Genomic DNA, 12,004 nt, shown 5'->3' on the forward strand with positions numbered 1-12,004 from the left:
ACATTCACGAAGCACACAGCTTGGACAGTCAGGCCTGTCTTGATGAGCATTTTGTCAGTTCGGTCCTCCAGGACCTGGTATGAGCCACTCTCAGACCCACCGCTGGAAAAGTATTGATTGGGTATCTATTCTGAGGTGAGGAATCTGCTGTTAAAAGCCTCTATCAGAAGAACAAAGTACTTATCTTCGGTAATGCTTTTTCTGGTGGAGACTCATTCTAAACACAGATTCCTAACTAATGCTTCCATCCCCCTCGTTCTGCGAATAGGGCTCTTCACCTGAAAGCCCTTGTTAGTTTCTGCACACTGATCACACATCGTTCAGTTATGGAGCTGCATTTTTAGAGCAGAAATAGAAAACTGATGTCAGCGTGCCGAGGTAGCACTTCTATAGTCAAGAAGACAATGTGTTGGGTATGTAAATGAGTGGTATGAGATACAGGTGCACGTAAGAGTAATTTCTTATTCCTGGGCAAAAATGTGCAAAGTCATTAGGACATAATTCACAGACGTGCATAACTTATGACATAGTAGAATGAGAGAAAGACTAGAGCAGGTGAGGCTTTCCTCCACCACGCACCCTTCTACTTTATTTCTGCAGTTTGATTAGACTTTCATTTATAAACTTTGTCTAGTAAAAAACATCTAGGCCCCCTCCTTTCCTAGATTAGTAGACTGAAAACTTACCTCAACAGCCGGATCTTGAGCTGAAGGAAGAAAAATGCAACTTTTCTGCCATCTGAAACATTTGTTTGGGTCTCGTTTCAGGTGAGTGACTTCACTTGGAGCCATGATGGTACGCAGGCCCTCATCTCCTACAGGGATGGATTTGTGCTGGTTGGTTCCGTGAGTGGGCAGAGGCATTGGTCTTCAGAAATTAACCTGGAAAGCCAGATCACATGCGGGATATGGACACCGGATGACCAGCAGGTAATTGTTTTTCTGATTTTCTCTCATTTTTTTTTTCTGAGCTGACACAATGGTATACCTTTTGTTTTAGGCAAATGCATGCAAATGATCTTTCACTAAATATTTTGTAGGATTGTGAAAAATATTCTCCTGACCATTAAATACCATTTTGTTTTTTGTGGTAACGTGTTCCATTGAAGTTCCTTTTCAGTAAAGCTACTTGAAAAATGAATGTACTGGACTCAAGCTCCAACTTATATATGATGACATGGGGCTGATCGGTTTCGATCTAGAGTGGATCTGCCCTAATAGCTCGGGCAGGACTGTTTCTTTTGAAACTGTACCAAAAGCAATGCACATATGATTGATCCTTATATTTGTTGGCTCACATGAACTAAATATGATGGAATGTTCCCAGATGGATTCAGTTCAGAATGAGTCAAACATTTCCATTCATCACTTTGTTATAGGAAATATATGCAAAATATATCACAGCAAGTAATTCAATAGTCCAATTTTTGTCGAAAGTGTCAAGAACACGGTGAATTCAATTCAAGTCCTGTTCATTGTTTGTGACTTGAAATCTTCAGTGATAGTGACATCGAAAGGCACAATCAACATGTGTTCTGTCACCAGCGTGGCTTCAAGACTGCAAAAGTTGTAGAATACAATAAAAAATAATCAAAACTTTAATACTCTTATATGTTGAGTCACTATCAGTAGGCAGGACTGACATGTTTAATAGAAATGAAAAATTAAAGTGAAAAATTAAACTGAGAAAGTAAGGTTAAAAAATGTCCTTAAAGAATGCTCATAGATAAGGCACCCTAGTATGTGATGGTGTTATGGAGAAAAAGTAGTAAAGATTGGAAAGAACAAGGATTGAGTTAATCATTCCTATGTGCAGGCAAGCCGGAATGGTCAATTCCATTCATACCTGTTTGGCACAGTATACATGTGGAGACGTCTGTGTAAAATGACACCTGTCACCCAAAAATTCACATGCAGAGTCGAAATGAGAATTAGAGGACACACACAAACCTCTTCATGTAGGAGAAAATACCAGAATCCAATAGGGCGAAAAGGTCTGTATGCCAATTTCGACTTTATTTTAGGAGTCAGAGCACACATACTGCCACTGGATAACAATGTCCAAGTGTTAGAGTTCACAATTACCCGTAAGTGAGTCACATAAAAATGTAAAACCGGGTGTGACCACACAAAAAGGGTCACTTTACAATAACCTTTAAAAGTAAACATAAGCACTTTGAATTGATTTCTCCTCAGTATAGGAAGCCAGTGTAAATGTTTTTAAGTGGAGAGAAATGGAATGATGGCGGGGAATGACTAGAATGAATCTTGTTGCAGCATTCTGTACAGGCTAGAGTCAGTGGAGAAGGTATTTTGGAGAACCCACTAACATATTCCCAGTAGTCAAGCCTGGAAGTGATTAGAGTGTAAATCAATGTTTTTCAAGTAGAAATTGGAATAAAGTAAAAAAAAAATGTCGACCGATTTTGGTAGCATAACTCATGTGGTTGCTAATTTTGCAACCTTTTCAAAAGTAGGTGATGATCCACTATGATTCCAAAATTCATAGCAAAAATGGAGGGGACAGGGGGAATTCCAAGTTTGTTATGCACAAGGCATGGCCTTATTTAGTTGGGATGAACAAAGATAAGGATGTCAGTTTTTTCTGAATTAAATTTGAGACAACTGTCTGTGATCCAAGTCGCTACTCAGGATAAGCATAGCTGGAAATTGATCTGCACAAAATCTACGTTCTTCAATATTGGGATGATCAACTGGATGTCTTCAGCATACAATATAATGTCCAGACCGAAAAACTGCACTATCTCATCAAGGGGGCCATGTGCATGTTAAAAAATGTAGGTATCAAAGCAGATCTCTGAGGTACACTGTATGTGGTTTGAGGATTGAAAGGAGCCATTTGACACTGTATGAGTGTTCTTTTTCTGGTCAGGAAGGAGCAAATCCATTTGTGAGCAGTGCCACAGAGGCCTGAGAGAAGGTTAAGAAGGCTAGAATGAGAGACTGTAATAAAACCAGCTGAGAGGTTTAGAGGTATAAGTATAAGAAGTATAAGTGGTATTGAGCCTCCCTGGTCCAATATAGCTGGAATGGACCTGTACCCTTGATATGGGGTGTCCTTAGTTAGTGGAGGCTGAACATTTAATTTTAAAGATCAATCATAATTTCACTTGTGTCTCTCAAAAATATCATCTCAATCAAACACCTTCTGTGATTTGACTGAAACCGCAACTATGGCAGTGACTTCTTTCAGCCCAATAAAGTTATGCTGGTAATTTTCCTAATGTTCTTAGCTTCCTGCATTTGTTGTACAAATCCTCCTTTGTCTCATTCACTTAGAGTTGATGTAAGTCCCAGATTCTGGAACAAAGTGTTCGAGGCATGTGAGCTGTACATCACATGCTTTGCATACTCATGCCATCTAGTGTTGGATCCGGATTTTTGCAAGTTGTTTTTCTTCAAAGAAGTCTTTCCATTCACAAGGTAGGTGACGCCTCCTTTTGGTGATAGTGCTTATGAGCATCGACTCCATTGTTAGATTGTTTTTTTTCGGCCTTTGAGTTCGGACGTGTATTGCTGTGCTCTGCTTTGAAAACGTTTCTTCGGGTTCCCCTCTGTGCGTAATCCTCTCTACCCGCGTTGGTATTGTTTCAAACAATTATACTTCACCTTCGCGTATCCTATCCGTCGAGGAAAAAACCTCTATTGCGATCGAATATCTTTGGGAAGGTCTTCCGGCCTAACTGCGTCAGTCCAACTCACAATCGATGGAACGGACTCCATTCAAATTCTGGCCTCTGTGCCACGCGAAGTATTTGCGCACCGACTCACACGAAGTGTACAACTTGTGCTTGTCTCCGGAGCACAACGAAGAAGACTGCGACGCATGCCGCTCTTTCCGATCAAAGAAAACGCTCCGTGATCGTCGAGCTCATCGTCACGAGATACAGAGTCAAAACGTCAAATACACGCCGTACATCTTTGGTGAAGAATCCGAGCAAGAATTCGATGCGCAAAGGGCAGAGGAAGGTCAAGAGGAACTTGCTTTCATCCCAGAATTGGACTACCAGTCGGAAGAAGAGTTGCCGCAAGTTCAACGTACCGTGAGTACCGAACGCCCCTTAACCCAAAATCAAATTCAGCTGCAACGAAAGGCTTTGATCCCACCCCCGCCTTTGGATCACTGTTGGAACCAACAAGATGTTCCAACGTCCCGCCCTCCGACTCGGCACCAAAACATATCTCTAAGCTTTCTGGCTCGGGATTGAGTCGGCCAAAGACTGCCACCGATCCGAAACCTTCAGGCTTGAGCCGAAAACCGCTTCAGAGCCAAAATCCTTGACGCCGAAGTCAAAGCCGTCTTCGGCATCGAAACCTTCGGCACTAAAAAGTGATTCCACCTTGACACCGAAATCCTCAGCGCCGAAATACAGATCTGTGCCTCTGAAGCGGCAGGATACGAACTTCGATACCCCAACTCCAAAATTGGACCCAAAACAGAAGGAACTCTACATAAATCCTGATACAGGACATGTTCTTACTAAGTCACCTCAAAAACGGAAATCTGAGTTAGGAGAAGAAGCTTTCTTAATTCCTTTCAAAAAGAGAACTGAGGATACTAACCCTTCTCCAGCTCCTCTTTTACCACATTCAACTACACCAACTTCTCCACCTTTGGGTCATTTACTAATTACACCAACTAACTCTCCACCAACTGATGATGATTATGATGATAATGGTGACGGGTTCACCTACAGATAACGACCCAGATCTTTACCCTACAAAGCCTTCCCCTCCTGACGACAATGTAGGACATATAGAATTACTTGCGAGAGCTGTAGAACATCATGGGGTACAATTACACAAGGATTCTTTGGAGGAAGATTTCCTATTTGAAACTCTCAGTACCACACATAGGGCTACTCACACTCTGCCTATGATTAAAGGCATGATGAGACATGCCGATGAAATCTTTGGAGATCCAGTGAGGGCTTGCATTCTCACCCCCAGGATTGCTAAAAAAATATAAGGCTGTTGCTTCAAATCCAGTTTTTAGTAAAGGTCAACTACCACTAGACTCTTTGGTAGTCTCTAATGCCAATTCACCGACTACAGGTAATGCTCCCCCTCCAGACAAAGAGTCAAAACTATTAGACGCATCTGCTAAACGAGTACCCGCCCAAGCAGCAAATCATTGGCACATTGCCAACACTCAGGCCCTGCTAGCTAGATATGATAGGGCACACTGGGATGAAAAGGAGCACTTACAACACCTCCCAGATGAATACAAGGCAAAAGCCCAAAATTTAGTTCAGGAACGGAAACTTATTTCCTATTCCTCAATAGGATGCACTTTAGATGCTGCAGACACCGCAGCTAGAGACATTAATACTAGTGTGTTACTAAGAAGCCATGCATGGTTGAGGATTTCTGGTTTCAAAACAGGAGTACACATTCTATTTTAAATGCTCCTTTTGACAAGGAACGTCTCTTTGGGCCCAAATTAGATGAATCTTTAGAAAAAATGAAAAAAGACACGGAGGTAGCCAAGTCTATGGGCGCTCTGCAGTCTCCCTCTTCTACCGTGGAGGGTACAAACCATGTCCTCAGACAGTACTGCCACCTCTTACAAAGGCAACAATCAATCTTCCTCTACAAGGGGTTTCTTTAGATGAGGATATAGAGGAAACAACTGCAAGGGTCGAGGCAAGGGTTCCGGACAGCATAATTCCCCCACCCCCAATAAGCATTGACTTGCCTACGCTTCCCCCTGGTCATCTAACACCTGTCGGGGTGTGTCTTCTACAATTCCTCCCTATTTGGAATCTATCACCACAGACAAATGGGTGTTAGGATTTATATAACTTGTTTATTGCTTGGAGCTTACCAACAATCCTCCAAACATACCACCAGGTTCTTACAAAATGGCACCAGAACAATTGCATCTACTTCAACAAGAAGTCCAGTCTCTCCTCTCCAAAGGAACCATAGAACCTGTGTCATTACAACATCATGGGACAGGCGAGTACTCCCTGTACTTTCTCATCCCAAAAAGGACGGCTCCCTGAGACCTATTCTAGATCTCAGGTAGCTAAATCTCTACATATTGTCTGAGCATTTTCACATGGTAACCCTTCAAAAAGTGCTGCTGCTTCTACAGCATGGCGATTTTATGTCTACTCTAGACTTAAAAGATGCATAATTTCACATTCAAATTCATCCGGCTCATCGCATATACCTCAGATTCATGATAGCGGGGCACCATTACCAATTCAAAGTGCTTCTGTTTGGAGTCACCACTGCTCCCAAGGTATCTACCAAATGTCTGGCAGTAGTCGCAGCACATCTGAGAAGGCAACAAATTCTTGTCTTCCAATACCTGGACGAATGGCTCCTCAAAGCCGATACTTACCAAATGTGTCTCCAACACACTCAAACCACTATTCACGCACTTCACCAACTAGGGTTTACAGTGAATGCTTTGAAGTCTCATCTACAGCCTTCCAACACGCAAACTTATCTAGCCCCTCCCAATACAACCAGGATTCACAGTATTCAGTCCTTTCTCACTCAATTTCAGCCCAACCAATCATTGCCAGCCAGAGTCTTCATGCAACTGCAAGGCATGATGGCGTCTTGCATTACAGTTGTTCCCACGCAAGACTTCACATGCGTCCCCTACAAGAATGCTTAGCAAGTCAGTGGAACCAGTCGCAGGGTCGATTAACCGATCTAGTGTTGGTAGACGGCCGCACCCATCACTCTCTGCAGTGGTACAACACACAAATGAATCCAAAAGGTGGCCCTTTCTCGACCCTGCTCCACAGACAGTGCTAACAGCAGACTCACCGCTCACTGTTTGGGGCGCTCAGCTACAAAGTCACACAATCCAAGGCTTGTGGACTCTAAAGTACAGGAGCATTCATATCAATCACTTAGAGCTACTAGCAGTGTTTCCAGTGCTCAAAGCCTTTCAAAATCACCTCATAGGCAAAACTATCCCAGTCCGCACAGACAACATGACAGCGATGTATTACATATAAAAACAGAGGGGGACACACTCTTTCCAACTGTCACGCCTAGCAAAAGCCATTTGGAAATGGGCCATACATCACAAAATGTATCTCTTAGCAGAACACCTTCCAGGAGTAAACAATCAAATTGCAGACCTTCTCAGCAGACAGCAAATCCACGAGTGGGAACTACATCCCCAAATCCTTCTTCCCTACTTTCAGGAATGGGGTTTCCTCAGACATGTCACGTGATATCACTCTTGTTAACCATACGGAAGTCCGTCCCCGCACTTCCATCACAACAGCGTAGAGAACGCGTCGGAGCACGATGGCTAAGCTTTTTAAGTAAGTACAAACTCGGAATTACGCAAAGTCACAAGGGTCACTAGCCTGTATATAAATAATCTGTGCACATTAACCGTTGAGGCTTTGAAACATCCTAATACAATCACGCCGGTGGTCGCCCTTCTCACCGGGCTTACTATGTTTTTGGAATCCGAACGCGCCCGACATTCTTTAACAAGGTTTAAATGCCCATAACACACGTCTGAAGCTGGTTTCATAGTTTCCATTAACTAAAACCACTACTCATATACACGACCCGAATTTGTGCACAACTGATTTATTTATTTTGTTTTTCGACCACGCGTTGAATAACGACAGGCATGTTTGCGCACATAACGCACAGATTAATACGCACTATGTAGCATGTTGTGTTGATAGATGTTGCAATCTGAAATCTTTTACTGTTTATACCCTTCATGTATCGTGAACCAGGGATGTTTGTTTAATTATCGTCACAGATCGTCCCCAGATGAAGGCCGCATACTGCCGAAATGCATTGGGACTTGGCAAGCTTTGTTCAAAAATCAACGATTGTAGTGATTAAAACTACAGCTAATTGAAAAAACTAAATACAACTTAAAGAATGAGAAACATGTGTGAGTAATTATTATTTCAGTGGATATCAACTTCATTTAAAAGACCACGTTGAAATTCAGCGACCTTCCACAGGAGGCACCACCCTGTGCCCTGGGGACACACCTCACAGCTGTGGGGGTGCACCATTTTGGTTTCCTCAGACAGACATGGTCGCCACAGATCAAAACGCAAAATGGCCATGCTTCGCCTCCAGGTTCCTACACTCGCTCTCCATAGGCAATGCTCTACGGATTAACTGGTCAGGGATATTTGCCTATGCTTTCCCGCCTCTCCCACTCATTCTGCTGGTAGTTCGGAAGCTCAAGCAATCATCCCTCAAACTCATTCTCATAGCTCCCACTTGGGTGCATCAACGTTGGTACAGCACCCTGTTAGAGCTCTCAGTAGTTCCACACTAAAAGCTGCATCTCAACTCCAGTCTCCTCACTCCGAGCCATAGAGAAATCACCCATCCAAATCCCACGGAACTCAACCTGGCGATTTGGCTCCTGAAGTCATGGAGTTTGGTTATTTAAAATTACCACCAGACTGTATGAATATCCTAAAGGAGCCTCGAAGACCTACTCCTAGGGTGTGTTATGCAGCAAAGTGGAAATGTTTTGTTATATACTGTAAAAATAAAAATATCAATCAGCATGATGCTTCAGTACAAAACATCATATGTTATCTTTTACACTTCAAGCAATCTGGATTAGTTTATACATCCATTCGATCGCATTTAGCAGCAGTTGCTGCATACTTACAAAACAGACAACACTTATCTCTATTCAGAGTACCCGTTTTTAAAGCCTTTAAGGTAGACTAAAGAGAGTAATAACACCAAGAGTTCCACCTGCACCAGTTTGAACTTGAACATAGTCCTTAATAGGCTAATGGGTCTACCTTTTGAACCAACGCACAGGTGTCAACTACAATTCCTCTCATAGAAGGTTGCTTTTCTTATTGCAATCACTTACCTAGGGAGAGTTGGGAAACTCCAGACACTAACTATCCAAGAGCCTTTCTTTCAGCTTCACAAAGACAAAGTGGTTCTTCGAACCAATCACAAATTTCTACCTAAAGTAGTTTCTGCTTTTCACATCAATCGATCTGTTGAGTTACCTATGTTCTTTCCTCAACCTGATTCTGTAGCAGAACGAGCTCTACACGAACTCGATGTTAGAAGAGCTTTACTACATTAAATAGAAAGGACAAAAGATTTTCTTAAGACAAAACAACTTTTTGTTGCTTTTTCGCCGCCACACAAAGGCAATCCCATTTCTAAATGAGGCATTGCAAGATGGATTGTGAAATGCATCCAAACATGTTATATGAAAGTGAAAAGAACGTTGACAATACCCCTTAGAGCGCATTCCACCTGCAAAATAGGGGCTACTATGGCCTTCTGAGGGAATATTCCCTTAGCTGACATATGTAAAGCAGCAACATGGTCTACACTGCACATATTCACCAAACACTATTGTACAGATGTGTTAGAGAGGCAACAAGCTAATGTAGGCCAGGCAGTACTTAAAACACTTTTTCAAACAACTGCAACGCTACAGGTTAGCCACCGCTTTGGGAGAATACTGCTGTATAGTCAATGCAAAGCATGTGATCTAAAGCTCACATGCCTCGAACGGAAAATGTTACTTACCCAATAAGCATCTGTTCTTGGCATGTAGAGCTGTAGATTCACAGGCTCCCATCCGCCTCCCTGGGTACCTACACCTGTTGCATTTCTTTCTTATCTTATATACATATGCCTGGACATTTCTATTCTGCCTTTACTAACTCCAGTCTCACCCCATGCGGGAAAACGATCTAACAATCGAGTCAATACCCATGCGCACTATCACCGAAAAAAGGAGTCAGCTATCTCGTGACTGGAAACACTTCTTCGAAGAAAATAACTTTCAAACATACTGACCCAACACTAGATGGCAGGAGTATGCAAAGCATGTGACTCTACAGCTCTACATGTCCAGTAGAAATGCATAGTGGGGAAGTGACATTTTCCTTATTGGTTTTTTTTTTTATTAAACTTTTTATTGAAAGAAAGAGAAACAAAGTACAAGGCAAAAGAAAACAGTGTACATGGACATGTGTTCACATAGAAGGACACCTAGGCACGATATTACACAACTGATCAATATTACGTATTGTGGGGAGGGGGCAAGCGGGGAAACAAATTGAAGGATAACAAAAAACACACAAGACATGGAATGCCGGATCAGGGGGACAGAGGGACTTCGGGGCTGTCCACAAACGGAGGCGCACATAGATTTCCACGGTACGCGTTCCATTGGCTCCAGATACTATTCCATTTTCTGGGTGTGCCCCGCGCCACATACACAGTCTTCTCTCTGAACATACACCAGTCCATATTCTCCTTCCACACCGATGCCGTGGGCGGGCGCTGGGTACCCCACAACTGCGCTACATCTCTTTTGGCAATCATATTCCCCAAGGTCGCCCACTGCGTCTGGGCCACACTATAATCATTCGGCTCCCACACATTCAACAGGCACCGCCTAGCTTTGGGCTGCAGCACCACCCCCGTGACTCTACCCATCACAGTGTGCACATTCGTCCAGAACCGCACCACCTCCGGACACTCCCAAAGTATGTGGAGGAAAGTACCAAGCATCCCACAACCACGCTTACATAACCTGTCCGAGGAATAACCCATGCGAATCAAGTGCGGACCAGTGATATATACACGATGTAAGATCTTGAGCTGAACGAAACGGAGACGGGCAGGGATCGCGACTTCCTTAGGCGAGGATAATGCAGCCTGCCAATCCTCGTCGTCCAGCTCCAAACCATCGCCGGTCCAGACCTCCCTAAGACGCACTAACAGATCCACTCGGGTGTTGATAAACTTCTTATATATCAGGGAAATGGTACTATCGGGGACGTGGCCGTCAAGGAGCCTATCTTCAAGGGGGGGGAGGACTCGGGATGACAGTACCAGCAGGGAGAACCGAACTCAAGGCATGGTGAATCTGTGTGTATCGGAAGAATTCCCTGTCACTCAAGTCATATTCTGACTGTAGTGCCGCAAAGGTCTAGATTTTGTCCTTGACCCAAAGATCGCCCACGCAGCTAATACCAATCATATCCCATTTGTCAAACCCTTTCGTCTTACAGAGACATCCTAACCTTTCAGAAGCATACAAGGGGGTCGCATGAGTCAATCGACCTTCCCAACCCACAGACGCATTCGCAGCATGCCACACTCGTACAGCAACCCTGGTAGGTCCAGATAAATCCTTGCACGCCGCCTTGGAGTAGAGTGCCCTCCTGTAGTCCCCGCCCGGTAGCAAATATTTATCCATCTCAAACGCCGGGTTAGGAGCAGGCGCGTATGTTGCGTGATTGATCGCACTCAGTTGCGAGGCCCAATAGTAACGCCTAATATCCGGCAACGCTATACCCCCATCATACCAGGGAAGAGTGAGTTTAGCGAGGGAAACACGCGAACGTCCATCCCAAATTAACCGTCTCTGCAGGCTGTCAACCTCCTTAAAGTAGCTTGCCGGAATAATATCGAACGTATTCTGCAGCGCGTACAAAAACCTCGGCAGGGCCATCATTTTAAAAAGGGCAGCACGCACGACGAGTGGCGAAAGCGGCAACCCGCGCCAGCGCTCAACGTCGAGTCTCAGTCGTTGAAGGGGGGAAGCAGATTATGCGCGTAGCGGGCCGCAGGGTCTAAAGTTATAAAGATCCCCAGGTATTTAAAGCCCGTCGCAGAGATCCGAATGGGGCATCTGCTAGGTAGGGGAGGAGGACTGCCCGAGAGCACGTATACACAGGATTTAGCCCAGTTGATAACAAGGCCCGAATTTTTCCCAAACGATGTGAGCACATCGAACAAGACATTGAGAGATTTTCGAGGGGACGTAAGGTACAATAAAATATCATCCGCCTAAAGCGAGACGCGATCCTCAAAGTCCGGGGACAACCGGATCCCCTTAAGCGAGGGCTCCCAGCGCAACCAGGCAGCCAGCGGCTCAAGGGCGAGAGCGAAAAGCAGTGGTGACAATGGGCAACCCTGTCGCGTGCCCCTCCCGAGAACAAAAGACACTGAGACCCGACCATTCA

The 12,004-nt window shown here is 44.1% G+C and overlaps 1 protein-coding gene across 1 annotated transcript in view; it reads left to right on the plus strand.

The window, feature by feature from the left end:
- TULP4 (TUB like protein 4) overlaps positions 1 to 12,004 on the plus strand; it is an 865,190-nt gene that overhangs the window by 464,611 nt on the left and 388,575 nt on the right. Inside the window, exon 4 of the mRNA XM_078649123.1 lies at positions 768 to 929. Within this exon, the coding sequence (XP_078505249.1) occupies positions 768 to 929 (162 nt within the window). The remainder of the gene's footprint in view (positions 1 to 767; positions 930 to 12,004) is intronic.

Source organism: Lissotriton helveticus, chromosome 6, assembly GCF_964261635.1.
Source record: "Lissotriton helveticus chromosome 6, aLisHel1.1, whole genome shotgun sequence".
Lineage (NCBI taxonomy): Eukaryota > Metazoa > Chordata > Amphibia > Caudata > Salamandridae > Lissotriton > Lissotriton helveticus.